The sequence below is a fragment of the Zonotrichia leucophrys genome, chromosome 4 (assembly GCF_028769735.1).
Source record: "Zonotrichia leucophrys gambelii isolate GWCS_2022_RI chromosome 4, RI_Zleu_2.0, whole genome shotgun sequence".
In the NCBI taxonomy this organism is placed as follows: domain Eukaryota; kingdom Metazoa; phylum Chordata; class Aves; order Passeriformes; family Passerellidae; genus Zonotrichia; species Zonotrichia leucophrys.
In genome coordinates, this window is record NC_088173.1 from 8,371,568 (window position 1) to 8,396,527 (window position 24,960).

The 24,960-nt window shown below is 42.9% G+C and overlaps 1 protein-coding gene across 7 annotated transcripts in view; it reads right to left on the reverse strand.

Annotated features, from left to right (window-relative positions):
* The window catches only part of LNX1 (ligand of numb-protein X 1), a 121,830-nt gene that overhangs the window by 51,286 nt on the left and 45,584 nt on the right, over nt 1-24,960 (reverse strand). For 6 of the 7 annotated variants that reach the window (XM_064710399.1, XM_064710397.1, XM_064710398.1 and 3 more), the window contains one exon: nt 15,400-15,879. In XM_064710399.1, the coding sequence (XP_064566469.1) occupies nt 15,400-15,785 (386 nt within the window). In that variant the 5' untranslated portion in view covers nt 15,786-15,879. Of the gene's footprint in view, nt 1-11,480; nt 12,252-15,399; nt 15,880-24,960 lie in introns of those variants that run through there. The other variant, XM_064710400.1, reaches the window with a different exon arrangement.

The window sequence follows — 24,960 nt, forward strand, 5'->3', positions numbered from 1 at the left end:
CACGTGGTGTAAATTAGTGTGGTTAGACACTCCTTTCTCAAAAATATTTTTTTGGATCTCTACTATTCTATCTCTCTGCTCTATAGGTGTGAAAAGCAGAAGTTTTCCTGCGTATGCAAAACCCCGTTTTCTTCCAAATAAATTAAAATTAAATTCAAGAGAGTAATTTGTTGAAGTCAGTGGAGTAATACCTGTATAGAACTAAGTTAAGTGAGGCAAAAATCAAGCACATTGATCTGGCTGGTTTTGCAACTTCTTCCATAGCATCCTCTTTTGAGTACTGGAATAGCAGACAGAACAACTAGAGCAAGGTTCTGGAACTAAACAAATCAACTAAGCAAGAGGAATTGAATTACACAGGGAGAGAACTTATGACCCCTATTTTTTTTGGCTTGTTTTATTCTCACCATTCGTAGTGGGTTTTGTAGGACAATTTGCAACTCTTCAGTCCAGATGGTAATTTAACTAGGCAGAGGATCAGTTGATAAAACTCTGATTAGATGTCAGCTCTTCAACTGAGCTATTTCCATGGTCTGCCTTAACCCATGTTTAGTCTAACAGACAAATGTTTAGAATTCACCAAGACTGCTGAAGTGAAAGTAGTATAAAAGCAGTCTTAGCAAATCTGGTCAACCCATAAAGATTTCCTTGCTTTTAGCCTTCAGCTCCACATGTTTTGCTGAAGTTAAGTTCTACAGCTTAAATTCACAATACATTACTCATACATTAATCCATAAATTCAAAGTAAGAAACATAATCAGCTCAGAGTTTTGCAGTGCTGCAACAGTGCAAGGTAATAAAGGACACATGGCTCAGTGTCTTCAGCACCACTGGAGTCAACCACAAGGGTCCCTGCCAGATCAAGTCAGCCAGTTTCTCTTTTCTTCTTCCTCTCCTTCAACAAGACAAGACATTCAAGTGAATCATCCTTTCACTGACTCTTTCACTATTACACAGATGAGAGAAGGATGCAGGCAGGGTCTTGCCATCACCACAACAATGAGGAGATGGCTTGTGCAGCCCCAGCAGAAGTGTCTATCTTCTATTGATTGAACCCACCAACTTCAAGAGGTTTTGAAATTACATTTGGTGATCTCTATTTGCAGTTCAGCCCAAGAGCACCTAATGTTTTTAAACCAGTTCAGTTCTCCTTTACCAGACAGAAGAAACATGTTGCTGTCATGCTGTTCAGTGTTCAAAGCCACACTTCCCTGATAACCTTGATCCTCTGGTATAGCTGAACCTAGTGGGGCAGAAGTGTGGGAGAGGCAAGAGTCAAGATAATAAAATAGGAATTGAGAGGCAGCAAGAGAAAGACAAAGATTTAGTGTAGCCAGCAGCAGTCACACGGAAAATGGCCAAAGAAACCAAAACATAGCCTGCTACTGGTGGTGACAGAGACTAAATGAGCTTTACAAGTTTTGTCAAGAGAACCCACAGAAGAACCTATTTAAAGCTCAAACCTGCATCTTTTCTTAAAAGATAAATAGGGCAGAAGCAGCCAATTTGTACTTGGCAGGTAGCGTCCAGAGAGTTTATGTAGTACTGCAAAAAGATAAGCACCTATTTAAGAGTAAACTGTTATTTTTATCCAACATGCAAACAAATCAAACACTTTCATCACAGGCTAAACCCTTTTTACTGTCAGCTGGGAGTCTTCTTGGTGCTGTAAAGCACCACAGGGCATAAAATCACTATGGTATTTTTTGTGTTGGTTGTCAACCTCTGTTTGCTGGAGATTTGAAAAGCAGAGGAGACATGTAGCACAGGAAGATCTGAGCAACAATTAGCAGCCCTTAACAAAAAGCAAATCTGTGAAATGCATTTTCTCTCTGAGAAGGAGACTATTAACCTCTCTGCAAATACTGAGTTAGCAAAAATGTGAAGGATGCAACTTAGCATCTGCTGGCGAGGAGAGGTGAGAAAAGGAGACGAGAGGACAGGACATTTTGCTGTGAGGTAAATGGAACAGGAGAAAATGTTTTTTTCAAATATCTGGTATGGATTACAGTTCATCATCTCCAGAAGAAGGTTACTTGGTCTTGGCCTCCCCTCACAAATTTCTTTTGTTCACTTGGGTCACTTCACTATTATTTGAACCTAGATTATAGAAAAAGCAGATCTGCAAGGCTAATTTGTTTGCTTTCTCAGCTCAACATATTAAGTGCAAGTTTATATTTATACAATATATCTTATTAGATGCTGTGTCCTGTTTTGGTCTGTTCTCTTCTGATTTATTTTGAGCTCAAAGACCATAACTGTAAGTGCCTTCAAACTTACAGATACTTAGGCTACTGGGGAAAGAGCAGAAAAAACGTGAAATGCAGCAACCATTACTGTCCAACTTCATTACAGTCATGCCCTGGAAGAATAAAAAATGTACTGGAATTTAATCTCCTCTGAGGGAAGAAACTGAAAGCAGCACGTTTGCTAGAAACTGCGCACATTCAATCCACTAAAATTCGTCAAGATATGCAAAATTTAAATGCCATCTAAAAATGGTCAAATGAGAAAATTGACAGACATGGCACCAAGGAAAGTTCATTTGTTTGGCCATATCTGTGACCCATGACAGCACAATGCAGGTAGAAAGCAGATGCTGAGAACACAGCATGCTCCCAGCACTGGGGGCCGTGTGGGATGCACAAGATTTTGCCAATCTAATGGCGGGGTCCACGCTGCAGCAGGGGGGCATGGGCTGCAGTAGATACCATGGGCATCCACAGCAGAACCCTCTTAGCATAGCTAAACTGATTTACTAATATTATTAATATCAACATTTCCATCACAGACTGAGTGGGAGCAAAGTAGCAGCCACTGGCACTTTCAATTCTGCGTCCCCTCAACAGATCCCAATGACAACCTCAGGCACAGTAGCACCAAGAACAAAAAAAGAAACACCAGTATATACACACTGCTTCCGAAAAATAATCTTATGTATCCTTTCCCCAGCAGTGCCATCTTCCCTCTCTAAAAACAAACCAGGTAGTAATGATTGAAGGAGAGATGTGCCAATTGTTTAAATCAGAACCAGAGGTGATGCTCCTTTGGGAGCTGACAAGGGCAAGCCACAACAAACTCCTGGGATTTCTGCTCCCACAGCAAAACCTGCCTGGCAAAGGGCTGAGTTGCAACATGTGCTTTTCATACAGAGCACTTATTTTTGACTGTAATTTAGTCTCTTGGCAGGAGATGTTCATCTATATCAAGCAAAACAGCTTTGCTCATCCATATCAACCTACACATCCTCATATAATAGCAGCAGCACAGTACACTCTCTACTTCCAATGGTCTCCCAAGGATCACAGGACACATTTGATTAATCAGGCCCATCTCCTCTCCATAAAAGCTTGCTCCAAAAGGGATGTTTTCTGACCTTTCATACTGTTGAATTATAAAATCCACAAGTGAAGAGGTCTCTGTGGACGTTCCTGTGAAACCATCCCACTACTCCTTTTCCATGGGAAGGAAAGTTAAAACCAGTGGAATATCACCAGTGCTTACTGGATAAAAATAACATATAACAGTAATGCTTATCACATAAGGGAGAAGAAAAGAAAATACATGAATTACGCTTTCAAAATTAGTACTGCCTGTTCTTAATAGAACACAAAAATCCCAGGCCATGAGTCTACTAATCTTATCCATTCACTAAGTTCTGCAGAGGAGAAAGGAGAATACAACCCTTGGAGCAGATTTCCCCTGCCTTCTATTTAAGAGGTTGCTAAATTATTGAAATTCTACATTAAAAATATATTGTAGACTGTCTAGTGAATGATGGGACTGCAATGCGTAATATAGAGCGTAAGCTTCACAATACATGCACATGAAATGACTTGCTGATCTAAAACACTTGCTTCCTGCCAACATGATTTCAAGAGAGCTGAGGAGAGAAAAACAAGTTACAAAGTAACACACTAATGACTGAATTTTGTAGCTGAAATTTATAGCTCTAAAGGCATTTTATTCACTTATTTTACCTTATTCAGGTAAATAACATGCTGTAAGTTAGTAGAAGAGCAAATAAAAATTAAGACGGCTCCAACAACTGCAAATATCTTGTCTTAGCCTACTTCTTACCATGTGTCACAGCAACCTGATGGAACAAGACAACTCCATTAAAACAGAGGAGTCAATGTTGATTTCTAACTCCTCTCCCACGTGTCCTCTACACTAAGCCCAGTGCCTTGATAAAAAGAGAGAATGGGAACAGATACAGCCAATGGCAATGTGTCATTGTTACAAATCTGGTTGTCTGCCTGCACTGCTGAGAACAACAAGACTTCATCAGTAAAATTTGGGGATGCTGCCAGCAGAAATCCAACCAAAATGACAAAAAAATTTCTGAATGTATGACTTGACTTGCCCACTGTTACAGTCAGCCTACTTTCTTTCATATGGGGAGGAAATATTGTACACCATGTAAAAGTTATGGATGATTTACAGAATTTTTTCTTTGTGCAAAAGTTGTACATCTGTTGAAATCTCCAGCCATTTCACTGGGCTGCTGCTGAACTTGCCTTGCTCAGTATTCAAAATCTGTTGTCAATCAATAAATTAAATGAATGGATAAAGCATGTTCTAGGGAGAGCCCAAGGATTCACTAGTGAAATGCAGCCTTTACCAGCTGCAACTTGGCTGAGGCCAAAGGGTTCCTTCAGCTTTTTAAAACATTGTAAAAACAATTCACTTTCTTAATCCCAAAATAGAGTTCATATCCAAACCAGGAATTCTTTGGTGGAAGTGGGGGTTTAGTCATGACATGTGACATGTCATTGACTAACAGATACCCCCACTGAGGTGCCAGCTCAACACAGAGGGACCAGCCTGGACCCTCTTTTGAAAGGGGAAGGCCCAGGCAGTCACCTGCACGCTGCAACACAGGCAGTTCTTAGTCCAACATTGCTGGCGATGTTATTACAAAACCTCTGGGTTTGTGTCCTGTGCTTCTGGCATCCTTGTGCACCCAGTTACTGCATGGCTCCAGGAGGCAGTTCAGACATGCTGTCACATGCCAAGATGCAGAATATCAGTTCTAGTTCCTGAAAAATAGCTCCCGTCATGGAGAAGATCATGAAATGCAGTTGGCTACTCTGTGGACTGGGGACCTTAAAGGCAGATTTCCCCAAAAGGTCAAGAGTGTTAAAGACATCCAAGAAGACCCTCAGACCTGCTAGTCTGCTTCCCTAGAGTGTAACAAGCTGCGTTGGGGCTGATCTCAGAACCAATATTCAGAGCAGGATTTAAGCTACAACAGGCATAGGAGCTCTGCAAGAGCAGTGCTTATCCTCACGTTGCAGGACAGCCCAGTTCTGGCAGATTTGTCAGAGAAATAGCTCAAGGAAAAATATCCTTGTCATGCTGCCAGTGCCAGTGTTAAACTAGGTTAATTGTCGGAGAGATGCGGAGGTCGGCCAAACTTGCAGCATACGGCCTGTGCAGCTGATTGTCGGGCAAGAAACGAGAGTCTGCTGCTTGTGAGTGAGCACCAGCCTCCTGCGACTCCCACCACCTCATTCCTCCCTCCTTCCCCACCAGACCTTCAGTGCTTTGCCCTCTCTGGTCCCCATTCCAAAGTGGATTGCCTGTTGTGAGGGGGCGTTCAAGTGGGGTAAAGGTTTGACCCCTCCATGCTCCTGTTACATGGGCCATGTAAGCACCTTTCTTTTGCATGTAAGCACCTTTTTTGAGCAACGTACAGAAAATCAAATATAATTGAGATATAAGTCATTCATGGAAAGAAACCTTTCTGCCAACCATAATTGTTGCACTGCCTTTCTGTCTTGGCAGGGTTTTAGTGGTTTTTTGGCTGGCTGAGGTTTTACTTTTGGCAACAGAATGTGTTTGTTGAGATTGACATTGGCCAACGTCAGCCTATTCCAAAGGTGTGAGAAGCCTTGAGAAAACAACCCAGAAGAATAAAAGGTCTAATTCTGATCTCAAGTGTGTGTAGGTAGCTGTGATTGGAGTAAAGGTAACTTTTTTGCATGCATAGAAGGATATGAAGCAGGATCTTTCTCAGTCTATAACTAAAATGCCATTTTCCCTTATACACAAAATTACCAGGCAGAACCAACAAATTCTGAATACTCTCATGGGGTTTTTGGTTTCTGGAGCTGTCCTAGACAAATTTATTTCTGAACCTAGAATCACAGTGCTGGGGAAGAAAATGCTAACCAGTAACACTTAATCATACCACAAAAACTCAGCCCTCTCTAACCTATGCAGAGAAGCCAGGAGGGATGTGCTGGTGGGGAGAGGTACCATCTCTGTGAGAGGGTGGCAGAAGGTGGGGCAGAACCCAGACACCACTGTGCTGCCAAAGGGGTGCAATTAATCTTTGGCTGAAGAGTGACCAGACCCAGACATTTACAGTCAATTAAATGACAGCTTTCTGCTGCACCCCTACACTAACATAAAACACTTTTGAATGCAACACAATATATTTAGAAAATTGTGTTTGGGGGCTTCAAAACTAAGAGTTTAGATTACAATTTTTTTTGTACTTGTACGAAGGAGCACAATAGAGGCAGGACGTAGCCATGGAAGAGGAGGGGAATAAACAAAATAAACAAAGCTAAGGACAAGAAGAGGCATGAGGCAGGGGAGAGAAGTAGAAGGGCAAGGGAGAGAGATGGTGGAGAGGGGCGAGACTAACTGCAGTGAGGGACTAGGCTAAGAAAGGCACACTAGTAGGTCATTGCTGGAGATTTTGAGGGAGAGCTCAGAATTCTGAAGGAAAACCAACTCCATGTTTGGCCCGTTTGTGAAGCTGTAGCATAGGGATGAAGCTAATGGTAGCCCATGACACACTCATGCCTTTCTGTTTTAATTCACCTCAGCTTTGCTTTCCAAGATATATCCACTTCTAACATCTTGGAAAAGACCCTCTGAGTTTTATCTCAGTGTGTTTTGTCCTGGATATTTAATGTAGATATCCTAAACATATCATTTATATTGTTATTAAAGAATGTTTCCATTCAAGCCTTGATTTCCAGCACATTCAGCTTTAATTAACCTCACAGTTTCTCTTTGACACAGATTTCTATAAACACAGCTTTGCACAGAATAAGGAGGCCAACATGTGGTTTTTGCAGTGGACTAACACATGAGCCCAAAAGGTGCTCCAGGCTTATCAATTTTGTCATGAGTATTGCAAGTCCTGCGCTCCCCAGCCTCTCTGTGGGGAGGATATTTTACAAGGATAGACTTGAAGCCAGACACAAGCTGAATAGGAATTAAAGTTGGCTGCAGAGCTCAGTGCTGTAAGGGGGCTGGGAGAGTGCACCTCACTGTTTTTACCACAAAAAAGATGCGCTCAATGGCACTAGAAGACAGCTGGCACCTGCATCTCTTCTTTTTAAATTGAATAAACAGAGAAACTAAATTTTACTGGTTATTCCAGCCCAAAGGGCTGATTTCAAATTTAAGAGAGTAGTTATTGTATAAGTTATATGGGGAAACTGGATCCAGTTAATTTGGTGATATTCCTTTGACGGTTTCATGCAAAACTCAAGAAGGGTAATAAAAAAAACAAACATTTTTCCACACGTGGGAGTAAGTTGTGCATTTCCACCTAACAAACAAAAGATTTTAAAAAACAATGGCTTGATTGAGATTAGTGGGGTAGATGTAGCTGATGTATTACCAGCAGGGAGCAAGGCCAGGAGCTGTTTAATCCTTGGAGGGAAGGAGTGCCAGCAGGAGTGGCTGCCAAGGACTCCCCAGTGCCTGACCTGCGCTGGGCACACGCAATGCCCAGCACCACGCGGGCACTCACTGAGCTTGGATAAGGCTGGACAGCACCCCAGGCTGTCACGTCACTGATGTCCTTAGGGAGACAAAGTGAGGTTATGGACTGCCCAGTCCTGCAACCTCCCTCCCCTCAGTTTTATTGCTAAGCAGCCCTTCGAGCTAAAGGTGCAGAAAGTCCTGCTATTGAGGAATACCCTGCTGCAGAGCTTGTCCTATGAAGTGAGAGGGATAGCAATGGTGTGAGCAGTGCCACCAGGTCATCACACGCAGGAAAGACTACTAAGAGTGACCACAGGTTGCCTCTCCATGCACACACCATGTTTTTAACTGGAGGGAATAACATACCTCAACCCAAAAGAATGCTGGGGCAAGTATTTCCTCTCTAAAGATATGTTAAATAAGAAAGAAAGAGAGCAGATGCCTTTCCAAGTCTTTATAGGTATATGAAGAAGGAGGCATGGATCCTGGGGTAGAGTTTCCTCAGCACTCAAGTATACCCTCACAATGGTGTGAGAGATTGTGTGGCTACACCCCCCCCTCTCCCAGAGATCCCTCAAGGTAGATCCCAATGTTTTCTCTTGTTCTTCTGGCAGAGGTTTCCATGGGCTTCTCCTCAAAAGGAAGAACCCTGGCTTACCACATGCTGCTCTTCATGATTTGGAAAAGAGCAAGGACCAGAACAACATCTGTGTCAAGATCCGTGCTTAGGGAAGAACAACAGACAATAGCCAGGGAAGTGGTTTTAGTGCAGGTGACAACATCAGGGGACATGTATTTGCTTCCTGTGAATACCTGTAATTATCAGACTGCTAACAGAAAATTAAAAATAGTGGCACCTAACATCTATTCCATAAAGTGCCACTACAACACATCCACACACCTCCCTTTTCCCCCTGTGTGGCACCTAGCTGAAATGCAAAGGTCTGGCACAGCCTTTCCCCAAGTTCATTTCTCCTCTTCAAATCTCCTAAAATCTCTTTATTTCTTAGCTGGATTCCAGGGCCTGCCTCTCCAGATGGGTTTCCTGCTATGCTGTAATCCCTATTCTCCAAGTAGCCTATTCCACATTTAGGAACAAAAATGCCCTGGAACTAAAGCAAACCTCAGCAATGCAATACAAATAACATAACCTTTGAACAGAGTAGAAGGAAAGAGATGAATTGTGTGAGAGAGAGGGCAGTGTGAATCCCAGCACTCTTATTCTTCCTCTTGTGCCAGCACCAGTGATGGTAACTGCATCCCCCACTGTCCTCCAGCTCTTTCCTTGTTGCTAGCAAACCCATCATCCCACTCTTCCTCCTCAACTGGTATTTCTGGTGGCTGACAGCCAAGAAAATAATGAGTCCTGACTGACGCCAGTATTTGTACTCGTCAGCAACCAAAGATAGTGTGATAATGAAAAAAATGCTTTCTGCCTACTATGGTCTAGTTTTGAGCCATGGTGCAAGCCATCAGACACAGCACACCGAGCAGGTGTAACCATGGTGAAGGCCATCAGACACCCTACATACAGCAGGTGTAACCATGGTGAAAGTCATCAGACACACTACACAGAGCAGGTGTAACCATGGTGAAGGCCATCAGACACACTACACACAGCAGGGACTCTTTGGTCAGCTGTGGGGAAAAATTTACAAAGCTGCTTGTTTGGGATGCAAAAGTTAACCCATGCCCTTGAGTATCAGGCTGTCCTGGACACCAGGGGCTTTTCTGTTTCACTCATAAAACTGCATTAAAAATGTCTAAGCAGTGCCCAACCAACACAAGAAGCAACCTGTAGGTCATAACACTTGTATAAACGGATTAAACAGGACTGAAAACAGTATTTCTTCTTTTCCTCTCAACTGCTGTTATTAGAAAGGACCTTGAATCCATCCCACTGATTAGTATATCAACGCCTTGTACAGCATCCAGCAGCAGCCAGAGATGATGAGATAACTCCTCCACTACATACACGTGGAGGAGAAGAAGAAATTCCTGAAAGGAGGTCAAACTGCCTGGTGCCCATTTGGATTGTGCCAGCCCCAGTAAATCCCACTTTCTGCTGCCCTGGCCAGAGGCAGAGTGGTGTGGGAGGCCCTGAGCAGTGGCTCCTGGCAGCAGGATGCCAGACAGCATCCCGGGCTGGGTGCTGGAGAGGGGATGTGCACCTCCCATTGCTGACAACTGAAGATGCACGTCCAAGCCCCAGTCCACACCCACTCCATTAGAACAACTGCAGACATTCAGCACAACTAACATCTCTGTGGGTTAGAAGGCTAAATAAATAAGAGATGAATAGCTATGCACATCATAGCCCTTTATCCTGGGAGACTCAGTGAACCTGAATTCCCCAAGAAAAGCAAGTAGGCTGCATCTGTGCCTGTGCTCTGATTAATCTCATTGGTTTGTTTTCCTGGAAACTAGATGCCCCAGATGCCATTGTTTCCATTATAAGTGTTCATCTGCCCTGTTTTGAGCTTGATTGCTCCTGTAGCCTGCTTGGCTTAAGTGTTTTTTGTTTGTGGTTTTTTGTTTTGTTTTTATTTTTTAAAATTAACATTCTTAAACAAAATGCCAGTAAATTAAAATGAGGACATAGCTGCAACCCTCAACACTAGATTTGTTAAATGTTTAAAAACACCTACAGCATACAGAAATCCTAAGCTGTTGTACGCAGTGTGACTAAATTATTAATAGTTGCCATGCACATCACACAAGGATTTCAAAAGGGGACTTTGTGTTTCTGCAAAACACTGCTATTTTTGTCTGACAGTAGAGACAAAATAATTTGAAAATTAGTCTCTTTGGTACTAATCACAACTGTTACTAAAATATTCCCACTGTAGGCATAATACAGTAATTTTTTATTTTTGAGAGAATTAGACATTTCACTCGTTATCTCAATGAAAATCTTGAAAGTTGACAATTTGTTAAAATACAAACAACACGTAATTAATGAAAACATAGTGAAGTAAATAGCTATTTCTAGTCATAAAAGCTCCACTAACTAGAACAATAACATTCAAGCACAAATTAAAGTAGTAACATTTACAGAAGATACCATAGAATATTTGTTTTATGGGTTGGAAAGACCAGCTATGGGGTCGTTTGAGGTGGGATTTTTAAAAGCATGAAGATATATGAACGGATTGCTACAGTTAAATTTGCTTTACAGAAAAAATAACATTCTGCTGTAGGCAAAAACAGAAATATGGGAAAATTCTCTTCTGTCTCAAGTGAATTATTTCTGGTGAAAGGCTTCTCAGCGTTTTGCTACAGGCATGCAGCTTTACACACAGAACATTATGCATGTACACAGACAGTGCTCTACTGGGGGTGTCTATCCTGATGCCCTCCCCTATACCCAGATCCCCACAAGGCTATTTACAGGAATAAAGGAAAAACACGGACTCGGAAATGGAAATAAACCCCAAACCAACGAACACCTAAAACAACAGCACAGAAAAACAAGTTGATAAGGGAGAAAGCAGCTTCACTCAGTACGTCTCAGCTGCTTCCAAGGCAGAAAGCAATGGGGACGTACTGCTATTATTAGCCCTCCGGATGGGAAGCAGCACGGTGTGAAGCTGTTGGCAAGAGGTTGCAGGATTTTCTTCACACGTATGCACAGGCACAGACACACAGGCAGACAGACCCCCGACACTCATGGTGAGCCCCTTCCCGCCACTCGGGTCAGACAGACAGACAGAGAGCACGATGCCAGCGCGACTGTGTGTACTCACAGCTCGGAGTACAAGAAGTGCAGGTTGCCCACATTGTCTATGTAGTTTGCAGGACTTAGCCAAGGTAGGACCAGTAACAGGAGAGCCTTCATTTTCAGTGCAGTGCTGGCACTGCTGCTAGGTTTCCTCCTTCCCACCGTCTCTCTGTGCTGGTGGGACACACCACGAGAAGCTTTCGTGCCAGCCAAGCCCCTTCTAAGCAAGCCTTTCCATTTCAACGCAATGGTAGCACATTACGAATCGAGCTTAAATCCCTTAAACGAAGCTACACTGCAAAAATCATTGACCTGTAAGAGGATTACTCGATCTGACTCTCAGATGGGTAGATGTGAGGGTTTAGGGACAGCACAGCGTGGTTGGCGAGACAGTGACTTATGCTGCAGAGGAGAGCGATGCTCGGGGAAGAGACCTGCCTCCTGCAGGATTCAGAGTGGTTCTTCAGAGGCAGCTGGTATGTTTACATCACTGCCCACAAGCAGATGGGTTACGAGCTAAACTGCATCACAGAAGGGTGTAGCTGTCTGACAAGGAGGGGGAAAAAATGCCCCCTGTGGAGTTTTGTAGCAGGCGATATCAGAAGACCACACCTTTTTAAAGTAAAATGCTGCAAAAGATCACAGCCAACTGCTGGCTGTTTGCATCTCAGTCTGAATTCCCCAAATCCGGTCAGATGTTTTTGTACAAACATAAATCTTGTAATAATCCAAGGACATGTCGCTTCTCAGGGTTTTTTTGAAGGATGCAAGAGCAAACATTTTAAATAAGGATGCTTTCAGTTGACTGCTCCATGGTAACCAGTGTTTAAAAAAAAATGGTAAAGTTCTCTCATCAATTACAAAGCATAAAACAGCAAGCTCACCTTGTCCCATCAGTGACCTCATCTCTGATCAGGGCAAACTTTTGTTTTCTCTCTGAGAACCAGGACTGGTCTGAACCTGAATAATGCAAGTAATGTGCGGACTGCTGACCACCCTGGTGACCCTAGCAGAGTCTACTTTAATTTATTCACTGAGAACACAATAATGTTCTCTGGAGATATCAGGTGGGCTTTGAACTGTTCTTATTGCAGACACCAAATATTTATGATTATTATTGTATTTTTAATTAGCAAAATCACACATTTTCCCTTCCATCTATTGACTCACAAGAGTTAAAGAGAACAGCATCAGCTCAGTCTGTTTAATCTGTCCCTGGGCATGACAGAGCACAACATTCTTTTCCTCGCCATTAATTGGAGATGGGGTGGCAAGAGAGGTTTCTGCATTTCCAACAATTAAATTAGGCAGAGGCATAATATACCTTAGGTGATAATTAATTAATGCTGTGCTTAAAGAAAATAAAGGTACTGTGCAGCATCTGCAAGAACAAGGATGTAGAAGTCTACCTTTAGGGATCACTCAGAATGTTCCCTCTTATTTCTTCCCTCAAGTGGGAATGCTAGTGGTGTTGCAGTACCTGTCCCTTGTAAAGCTGAAACCCCCAACAGCAGAAGTTCCCAGTGGTTTCCTATTCTCCTGACTCTGCCCTTTGGCCTTAAGGTAACTCAGAACTCCCAACCCTTCTGAGGAAAAAAAAGCCATGTCATGAGAAGAAAGACAAAAATTGTCCAGCCTATGTAGCAATGTTTTGTACTTGCCTACATTAGAGGCTTTAGGGTAGGAAGACCCTACTGCATCTCTCCAGCCTTCTGCTCCTGGGGTTTGCAAACCTGGGACTGGCGCAGGGAACCTGACACAGGCAAGAGGCAACTGCAAGACAAGGTGGGAACACATTCCTGAGACAATTCTTTCTATCTCTGCTTGGGCTCAGGCCAAGCAAGCCAGAAGCACAGGATCTTGCAGATCCTGAGGGGAAGATCCAGGCCAAGCCACTGACATTCAACAGGAAGTGCTAGAATAAAACTTGCCTGGCCTTTACAGGACCAAATAATTGTTTATAGCAGTGCAATTCTGTAAGATATGTAGTGAAGGGTACCTTTACTACCACCTTAAGGCAAAGAAACTAAGACACTGGAGTGACTTGCACATATCCACGTAGGAAAATCAACACTAGAAATCAGAAGTTGTGCTAGCTGTATGGCTTCCATGCAAAACCCAGTATTTCAATTTGCTTATTAATGGGGGTTGGCAGTAAATTGGGAATGAGTGACCTGCTAATTTTATGGCCACAACATCATGTCAAAAAAAAATGGAGACAAGCAGGAAGGTCTAAATCACATTAAATTCAGCTATAGGTATAGCAAAGGGAAAGGGCATTTGCAGTAGGGGTTCAAGATTTTGTGGTTGGAATCTGTATAGAAACGTAATTTCAGTGACAGCAGCTCACAGAAGACTGATAGTCCCCTTACCTGCCTTTCTGTTGAAATGAACATTTGAGGCCTGTTAGAGAAGCACTGACCTAAGACATAAAATTATGAGTAACTCTGTTATTTTGTCCCCTTAGCCACACACAGTGGAACTCCCAGAGCACTGCTGGCCTGGGCTGGGGCCTGCTGCCACTGCCTCTTGCACCATGAGCCACAAGTACCCTCACAGGGAAAGCCAGGTCCAGGAATGTGGGGACAAGGGCATCCAAATCCACAAACACCAAACCTCCAGCATGTGAAAATGGTCTCATGACCTTCGCAAGGGATTAATAAACCCATTGCTAAAGTTTGTGGGGTTTTTTTTTGTTTTAGTACTGCAAAATAATCACATTTTTGGTTGGTTAGGATACCATAGCTCAGTGAATATCTTTAAGTGAATAAGTTCCTAGTGACAATCCAGGAAATGAGGTCTCCAGTGCAAATGAGGACAGGTTGAAGGGCAGGCTGCAGAGCCATTTCTGGTTGTGGGCTCACAGGCTGTGAGGGGTGCACTGTGTGAGCACACCTCCACCCTCTGGCTCCCCAGCCATGCTCTGGTCCTCAGTACTGCCATGTCTGTGCAGGACAGCTGGAGCCCTACGCTGGCTGCTCAAGGCTTCCTTCACGTTGCACTTGCAGAAGTACATACCTAGCACCATGATTTACACCTGCAAACTTCTGGGGAATTAATTTCACTGGGTAACAGATACAGCTCACAGAAAAGGGCACATCTTAGACCCCATGTCTCCTCAGGTCTGAGGTGCTGTTATGCAGACTATGCCAAAGTGTTAGTCCGCTATCAGAAATCACAGCCATGAAAGTACCTCTTTACCTTTCTGCCTTCCTTACAAAAGGCAGAACGTGCAAGACAAAAGCAGCAGCCCATGCTTTTACTCTGCAAAACAGAGAATCATTCTGTTCTCCCATTGCAGAGGAACCAAACCGCTCCCTGGAGAGGTCTCTCCCAGAGGCAGGATTGAGAGGCTCCTGGCTACCTCAGGAGGGATAAGGCTGGAGAGGGAGCCCAGCCAGATTTCCAGACTCTGTCTCTCAGTGAGCCCCATGGTGCCCTGAGTAAGTGCTCACCTGGAAAAAGGGAGCACTCAGGTTCAAAGACCAATACCAAACTGGAATATTTTCTGCTCTACTTCTCATATAGGTCATTTGTGATTCAAAAAATGTTTGAAGAAAGGGCAATTATAAAACCTTTAATGTGTTATTAAAATATTTATAATGGCTCAGCTTCCCAAAACATGCAGATCTCTTTGGACTACATACACATTGTCATTGTGCAGCTAACCACAAAGTATTCACTCAGAACTGCTAACAATAGCATGAAGTACCTTACATGCATTGATGCATTTGATTCTAAAAAAAGAGTAAGATATAGCCTACATCTTGGACTATGAATGGACTAAATTCAGCTCAAAATTAATGATGCTGTGTTCATTGGGAGTGAAATAAACAACTCTTTCTTTACATTAACTGTCTATTTTGACCACCATTAATTGAAGATATTTTTTTCTCTGCTCAAAAAAAGGAGTGAAAACCCAACATCTATCAACAACAACTTACTGGGTTTGGAAATGCTGTTCAAGGTGACCACGTTGCACAACCTCTGAGCAGTGTTCTGTGAAAGGGCAGCTAACCATTAGCTTGTCCAGGAGGTTATTCACTAGTATGCTGGACTTCCTGCACGTCTGGAGAATCACAAGCTTGCGGTCCATGGGACAGAAGTCTTTTTCCACAAGGAAGTTTGTAAGGCAGGCTGTGCAGAAGGTGTGACCACAGAGCGTGTCTAATGGCTGAAGCAAAGGTTGCAGGCAAATGTGGCATATCAGATCATCATCCACTTCTTCGGTGTAGCTGTACAAGTGGTTTTCTTCCGGTAAATGCGCTTGGCCGCAGGTGACACAGAGTGGCAGGGAGCTGTCCTCCATTTCTTCTTCTTTCTGGCTCATAATCTGAATTGATGCAATTCAAAAGGGGGCAGTGGGAACACCCAACCCGTTTGCTGTTTGTGAGAGCTGTAGCAAGGCTGGTGTGCAGTCAGATCTGTGGGGAGGAAAGCCAAAGGGTTATGCTCTGGGTTCTGTTTCCTTACCATACTTGCAGTATGTAGCTGGATATGAAGTACATATCAGGTACTAGGAAAGGATTGTGTCTTTGGAATGGGAGAGTGAAGCAAAGAAGGGGGCAGAAAAAAAAAGAGATAATTAACTCCAGGGACATATTTTCTCATAAATCTAACTTAATTTACACAGCTACTTTCATAGTAAAGAAATATATCAAAATAGGGAGAAATACTACATGCATTTAATGGTTGAAAACCTTAAACTGGCATATAATTGCAGTTCCAGTCAGATGACTTTGTGGCCACATTACTTCTGCCAGAAAAGTAGCATTGTGGGTGGGCAAACACTGCAAGACTGTGTGCAGAAATACAGGTAAGAATAAAGGTTGCTGGCCAAATTGCCTGTTCAGCACAGCAAGGGAGAGCAGCAGCTTCACCTAATACACGCAAGCATACAAACACTGTATTGTAGCCAAAGGGAGGATAATCTGGGTCGTGAGAATTTAGAGCTTGGGGCCCTGTAGACCATTCTCATACTACAGCAGCAATGGACCTGGACTCCTGCATTCAAAGTTTGCCTGCCTGCAGCCAAACAGTTATAACCATCTGCAGCAGTATAATCAGTTCAAAACTTCATTTGCTCTGCAAAGAACCAAACATCTTACATACTGAAGTCCACAGCACAATGCTAAGTAGTGTATTGCCTATTCCCTTTATAATTTGTCATACAGAAACCCAGTACGTCCCTAGCTAAAAACCCAATTAGCTCTGGCCACAACACCTGCCTGCTGGTATTTTAAAGATGTAAACTCTGTGGGTGGCAGTAAAACCAAAGAGTAATTTGTAGTTTTTACTTGATGAACCCCAACTGCTTGTTGGAGCACTTATGCCTCATTACTTCTATGCTTATTTTGATACACCACTCTGAAAATAAACATGAAGATATAAAATATGCAATGTCCTAATTACTGCTCTTGCTTGAAAATGTAAATCTTATTTGCTGCTCTGCCTTAACACTGTACCCTTGCTTTCAGCTTGACTTAATTTGCTGAGACAATGTGTCAGCCTCAGACACCCATGTCTGAGGGCAAATGAGGGAAAGAATAATAAGAAAAATCTGACTATGACAGAGCATATTTTCATATAAATAAACCCTCATTTTTATGCAAAGCTCATGGGTTCTAAACCTGAAAAATTAAACCTTAACATGGCAGGTTTTCCTGGCATGAAGGTAAAATAATAGCCCCACTAACACTAACCAGATGTTTAAATGTCAAACATTCTCTTCAATGTTTTGCTAGATCTTATTCTTATGAAGCAATTATGTTAAGTGCCTGTTTTTGCTTGCAAGAGAGAGTTCTGCATAAGCTCTGTCTCCTGATTAGCAGTAGCTTCACTGGAATTAAAATCATTGCCTGGTAGAACCCTTGCAAATATTTAAAATATGCCAAACTGGGTCAAATGTTTCCTTTTGTAAAAATATCCACCAGAACTTTATAAAAAGCTATTTGTAAAGAAACAAACGTCTCTCCATAGTGCAGGTAGCAGCTCCATCTGTTATCTTAATATAGGAACTATTATTTAATTCTACTAAGGTGACACACAGCAAAATAAAATGAGATAAAAAATTATCAGGGGCTGGGGTGGAGATTATCTGGGCATTGTAAGTGGCTCCTGTAGGAAGCTCTTGGATAACTTCTAGATAGAGTGGGGTGGCTGTGGTAGGTGCCCATGCTCTCCACATTCCTCACTCATGGAGGGAGCCTCCAAGTCAACAGGACTGCTTGCAAGAATGGCAACACATGGCTTGGGAACTTTTATGATTCTTAAAATAGATGTAAAATGAATTAGAAACCAATAAAGCATGACAAAAATAGCACTGTGCTATAAGCTTTGTTATCTTTTACATTTTCAGAATGCCTTGCACCTGGGGCAAGCAGGGCTGTGGGCAGCATCATGCTGTTTCTCCACTCCCCCACCATGTCCTCTTGCACCATCACACACAGGGACGTCTCTGTGGGTGCCTGCCCTATGCCCCACACACCAGAATACAGCAAACCCCAGCATTTTTTGCCTTGTGGATGTTTTCAAGGACGGAATTCTTGCTGCTTGCTGGCAGGAGACCCAGCACACAGCTCCCATCAGCTAACCTGAAAGCTAAAGCCAAAGCCCTGCTCTGAGGAAGGAGCAGCGCCCAGCAACATCTGAGCCACCCCCTCCCAGCCTCATGCCCTAACCCTGGAAGTACCTCTCCTCCACTTCCACATGTCCAACACAGCCATTAGCTACCTCTGGAAACAGTACTGCAGCTCCAAAGCTACTGCAATTATTTTTTGCAATGACAACAGAGAAAGAGAGGCACCACTGCCCTAAGGCCATGTTCTGCTGCAGCAAAAATGATGAGAGAAGCCCCAGAGGAGTCAAAGTCTGACTGTCCTGGCCACGTTACAGATATGCTTTATCAATCTGACATACTAATAATGCAATGCTAGTGGAAAAGGGCAGGTATGAGAAGTTGTACCTGAATTTTACAATGTTTACGTAAATTACAAATACTTGCTACAGCACAGGGAAACAAAACTATCCACATTTATTAGTAACAGGCACTGAGTTTTTAGGACATGAAATTCAAGTCAATGAGGTCTATTATTTAGAAAATTTTGACTACATACTAGTATAAACTCTGGAAAAGAAATCTCAGCCCCTTCTGGCTAACTTGGTCCACATTCACCCATGAACCTTCATAAACTGCTGGACATATCAAGCAATGGAATGATTGCCATCTTTGGGAAGTGATTATCCCACCAAAAGTGTTAGCATGGAGGGCGTGTGATGGAACCGTCACATAGATTCACTCAGAGGCAGATGCTCTTTGCAATGTTTGCAGTCACTTGTATTTATAACATTTATGTGCTGTCATATAATAGATACATAATTAGTATCACGTCCTTTTAGGAAGCTTAAAGTCTTAATTCCTCCTGAATATTGTAGAAGAGAGGGGAGAAGGGATTTAAATTTGAGCTATTGGTTGCTAGCGCATCTTTCTACTTCTTCCAGTACCTATGAATAAAAAACAAAAATACACTTTGAGCAAGAAAACCTGCATAGGTAGATGGTAAACCACCGTGAAACAGGAAATGTAATAATTTACATTATTAGAACCTCTAATCTTCAAGCCCTGTCCTTGAGGGAGGAAGAGATGGGAAAACAGAGGGAAGGAATCCTATGTTCCTTTGAGTTGGTGTCAGCCACCACTGGCAGCCTCAGTGGAACATGGATGTCACCTCGTGCTTCTTGTAGTCAGAGCCATACTGACAGAGGGTGGTTCTTGCAGGATCATTGGCAGGAGAGGCTTTTAGAGGAGGTGTGGGCCCATGCCTAAGCAGGCATCACCAGCATTTGCCACTTCCCTGCTGTGCAGGAAGATTTCAACAACTCAGGTCCCAGGTTTAGCACAGTTCTACAGCACCTAGCACATATTGGCTTGGATAAAGAAAATCAAGTACTGATTTGTAAGAATGTCACAGTGCTGTGACACTGTGGTGAACCAAGCTTCAGTCCAAGGCCTGAAGCTCAAGAATACAGTGCAAATGATGAAGGAAGAACATTGTTATCTGGATAACTACATTGCCAAGTTTTCAGCCACAAGCTGTAATGACAATGCTCACATCAGGGCATAAAATAACCCCAGGGCCGTGACCACAGTGAAAAGCACTGTCATGATAACCTATTTTTAAAAAAGTTACCCAACAGGCTGCACTGATTTGAAGAAGTTTGCATCTTAATGGTCTTCACCGCTTAGGAATTTGCAGCCACCAGAAGCACTCACGAGAATGACAGAACAAACCCGCACAAAAAGCCTGGACAGTAAACACAAAGAGTAGGTAGAGAGAATGCCTTTCATCTCCTTGCAATAACAAACCCATAGTTATCCCATCCCAGTGAAGCATTTAACCAATCTTAAGCTAAATTCTGACTTACCACCACAGCTACATTGGCAGCAGTGTAGCAAGAAGAGGGCTGGCATAGCAGAGTGGCAGAACCCCACTGCTTCTGCCCAGCCACTGTCAAATATTAACCCAGCAGGTCAGGAGGCTGCACTTGGAAGCAGCATGGCACAAAATGGGAGAAACTTCAGGTAGCAAAAAATGAGTAACAAAACCTAAGGGAAAAGCAGTTAAGTGATGAAAGATGTTGTGGAAATGGCTATCATAGAAAGAACAAAACAGATGCCTAAAGGTCAGTGACATGGAGCCTGGAGGAGCACCTGCTGGCTTAAATCACAAATGGAGAAAGATAAGGCAGTGAGCAGGCAGCACTGGAAAACAGAGGAGTGAAACAGATGAGCTACAGAGCAGTAAGAGGAATTTAGCTCCAGTAGTTCATTCTGAAGGAGTACAGCTTGGTGGTAATGAAATCTTCAGTCAATGGTAAGTCTGGCCAGCATGTATAAAGGAAATGGATTCTAAAGAGCATAGCAAGATTGACAAAAGTTTGTTTGGTAGCTTGGTTTTCTCTCTGTGTTTAAGTGACACTTTTTATTAATGTTACTATTTTATGCACACTCAGAGCATGTGTATAACAAATCCTGTATCTGCAGATTCAAACAGATGCCTTTTCACACCCTGTTTCTCTGCTGTACAACCCATGGGACATAGAGGTTCTACTGACAGAGCTGTTGTACTCTTCTTAGCTAAATTGTGACAGCAAAGTCATTCTGCATCCTTCCCCCAGTCCCAGCATGGGCTCTTATCTCCTACAAATGTGTATCTCTGAGTGACTCACAGCCATCCATTTATGTGGGCCAGTAAGGCAGTGCATGGCCAAAGGGGCCGGCCCACAGGCATGTAAGGAAACTGCCCTGCCACAGCAGCATTCACAGCTGCCAGGTAAGGGTAGGAGCTCCTTATTCTTCCAGAGAGGCTTTTACCTGGCCTTCCTTTCACCACACTAGCTGTGAGCATGCTGCAGCAATGCCTGCCTTCCTTGACAATCAGCTTCTTTGCAGAGGGCTTGGAGACTGCCATCTTGTCTGTGTTAAAAAATATGCACAGCAAATTGCTAGGAGGCTGAACAGCTTTCACAGTTACAGAATTAGCTCTTTAATGAAGCCCCAGCCCAGCTGCCACTGGCTAGATGTGGGCAGGTTAGATGTGGGCATTGTCCCCATCTAGTGGCTTGCCCTCACTGGGGAGGGGAGTGGCTCATGGCTAGGAGGGAGCAGAGGAGAGGTTCTCCCTCACCCTCCCAAGCAAAAGCACAACAGTCCCTCAGTTAGGCAGGGTTAGCTGTGACCTTACTGCTCCTGCCAGAATCTGGGTTGCCAGATCACATCACTTATTTAATATTCATGGTTTTATAATGAAGTATGAGGTTGAATGCTTTTAGAAAACTCTTTGCCATTAGTAAAATGGGAACTGTTTTGAGTTCCTACCTTTCATCAAAGTGTCTTCCCTTGTAACAGCCTCCCAGGTTTACCATTACCATGGCTTGTACCAATTGCTTTGCTCAAACTGAAGTTTTTTATAGATTACACTGACTTTACTTTTCAAGGTGGTACTATACAACAGTTGTGGAAAACATTATAGAGTGATCCACACTTCAATAATATGTATTACACAGGATTTTAGATTAAAAAAAAAGACAGTGATTATTCACATTTCAAAGACCTGGTTATAAAATATCATGGAATAATTTGCACCAATCTTGGCACAGCTGCACTAAAGGCCAAAGGGGTGAATCAGTTTGCCTAGACTTGAAACCTTATTTGAAAGAAGTTTATAAAACATTAAGGTGCCCAAAATCTTATCATCATGACTTCTGACCAGAATTCCTCCTGTGTATAGTCTACTCTCTCTTTTTCCCCTGCTTTTCCACTTATTTTTAAATCTAGTCCGACTAAAGAAGAATCACAACACTTTTTTTCTGCCTGATGTGTAATTAGATGGAGATTTGTTATGGGCAGAGGCAAGACACGTACCTTCAGGTAAAAAGCCAGTAGCTGGAGGAGAGTTGTGAATCCTGGAGATATCATTTTAGCAGGTAAGAATTCATCTTGACTTTTAAGATGATAGGAAAGACTGTTATAACTGGCTCTTAGAGGAAAAGAATTGTATTTAAAAGTTCAGCACATCAGTACAGAATGTGTCTGAGACCACAAACAGGAGCTCCAAAACCTCTCCTCTGCCTGGCCCCAGTTTTAAGACAGCTGTTCTTCCAAAGTTATTAATAGTCAAAAAGTCTTTCTCAGAGCTTATAACAATCAAAGTACTTTGCAGAGCCTTTAGTGATGAAAGGCATTTCCAACTGAATAGAAAAATCCATTGCTACAGTACAGTAGGTGAATAACCCCAACTTTTTAAGTTGTAGCTCAAGCTGTGAGACCCAACAGCAATGTCATACTGCTCCTGCACGCAAAGTAACTTCTAAAACCAGAACCAGACTGTTTGAAAAGAATTTTTTTTCTCTGTGGCTCATGCTGGAATTTACGGAATTAACCAATGTTGGAAAAAGTTTTGTGTTGTGGAATTATGTAGCTGAAATGCCTGTTAGGAATGTATGGAAATATATTTGGCTGTTTTGTCTGTCTCTCACATGCCCACGCAAACCTGGATTGCTCTTTCTGATGATTTCATGGATACAAAACTTTACTCAGCATGTTAAAATGAAAAAAAAAAAAAAATCAGCCCAGAAGTACTGACAATATTAGGAACAGCTGGACAAGATCTGAGTGAAGAGAAGATCTGAGTAAGACAGTACATATCTGTCAGGTTAAGTATTCCTTAGTATAAGGAAAATGTCCTAGGAATGAACTCACCTCAGTAGAAAGCAGTACTTCCAAGAAGACTTGTTGCTGGCATGCCTCTAGTTGTCAAATACTGATGGTTAAGGTAGTAACTTCTGTTTCTTGCTCTTTTCAAAGCTCAGTAAGCCCAGACTTATGCCAGAACTAAAAGCTCAGACTCCAAGAGCGAAGATGAGTTGTAGCAAAATGGGCAGGCTGTGGGTAACTGCTTCCCAAAGGCACACAGTCTACCTGCTCAAAGGAAGTCAATCATGTGGTGGAAGCAAGGCTATGTGAGCAATTATGATTGACTCCTCAAGGGCTTCCTAAACATATGCTCATCCTAATTGACATAATAAATGCCATTGGCATTTCACATAGTAAATTACAAAATGACATGGCTAGTTATGTAACAAAAGGTGCACCTCCACTCCGATTTGGCTGATTGCTCCGGCTGGCTTTGCCAACACTGGCAGCCTCACAAATACCTCAAGCTGCTTTCAGCCATTTGAGCAGATGACAGAACTGTATTTTTGTGGCTGGACAACCACGTGTCCCAGCTGCCTTCTAAGATGCCAGTAAGCCAGGAACAGGTACAGCATGCAAGCTGCAAGGGGGAGAGCGTCCCTGGTCCCTGCTGCAGGTGTGTCTGCTGTGTCTCTGTGATGGGCACTGCAGACCACGTGTGCTCTGAGCAGGCTGCCCTACTTAACTTTAAAATAAAAATACAATAGGCAGAGTAAATTGCATGGGATTGTGAAAATCTTAACTTAATACAGCTTCACAGTAAATCTTAATCTGTTTTTGCAATCCTCTCCCAGGGCCCCAAGTGGGTCAGCAAGGAAGGTGGGTGATGCTACTACCCTCCCAGAGAGGGGAGAGAAGAGGGAGCGGATGAAGAAGGAGCAGATGAAGAGGGCACAAAAGAGAAGTGGAAGACTTCTTCCCCTCAGGACACTGAAACCTTACACCTCAGCCTGGCTCCCACGCCATGGTACCTGCCACCCTCAGACCACACAGCATCTCCTCACATGTGACCACGAGATAACATTTAATAGCTACAAAGCACGGAGCATGTGATGGATAACCCTGCTAATAACACATAATAAAGTAAACTGTGCTTTAATTACACTGTGCCTTTACAACTGCTTCTCTGATGCAGGAGTTTCTTAATACTTGGCAAACTGCTTAATGAGTTCTCACAACACCCTGTGGGGACCTTTTTTTAGAAGCAGCCCACATGGTTAGAAGCACCTACTTGGGTAGGTGAGCAGGGGAAGGGGAGTTGGCTGTCCCCATGCCAGTGGGGCCAGTGCCCAGATTCTGTCACAGGAATCCTTGTGCAGCAAGGTGGCCACAGAGATGCTCTTAGACCTGATCTGAGGGAAAGCCCCCACAAACTCCTGACTTCTAGGATTGCATTCTCTGCTTTATGGACATGCACCTGCAGGGGAGACAGCAGAAACTTGCAGCAGTTGGCTCCCTAGAGTAACTTGTCTAAATAATAGAAGCAAATGCCTGGGTTAAAACCTCTGGCTCGTTGCACTCAAAGGAAAAATTAGGCAAATTCAGTGGAACAAGGATTTAATCATCTGTATCTCAAGTTTATTTATGTTTCACCTAACTCCTGTACTATGATTTAGATGTAATTATTATATTATACCTTATTAAATAATGAAAATTATTGTTAAATATTATATACTATATACAATTAAAATTATAGGTCTGTAATTGTCTATAACTTAAATTATACTTGAATCTTATTCTTTCCTCCTCCTGCTACTTGGGTCCACAAAAATGACTAAATAAACAAATCTTAAGCAGAAAAAACGGTCCCTATTGAAGAACTGCATGGCACAGTGACACTCTGCTGTTTAAAACAACACAATCTGAAAGCATTCCTTGCCACTCAGTCCCAGGGTCACAACTGCTGGGGCCCAGTCCCACTCAGGACTCTGGATAAAGGAGGGCACAAGCCCTGGTCAGGTAGTCAGCAGGTAAACTTGAACAACTTAGGGGAGTGGTACAGCCTAGGGGAAGCCTTCAAAAAGATGGGAAAACACACAGTATGCAGCCATAAATAGAAATTTTTGGTGGACAAGGGAAAGAAACTTTGATGACCTTACAATTTTGTGCACTGCTGAGTACTGAATATCACATTTAAGAAAAATGTACTCTTGGGAAGAGGGAGATAAACTGGACACTGAAGAGGCTGAACCCAGCAGCCCAGTTACTGTGGTCTGACTGTCAGTTTTATGGGGCTGACACAAGTTACATT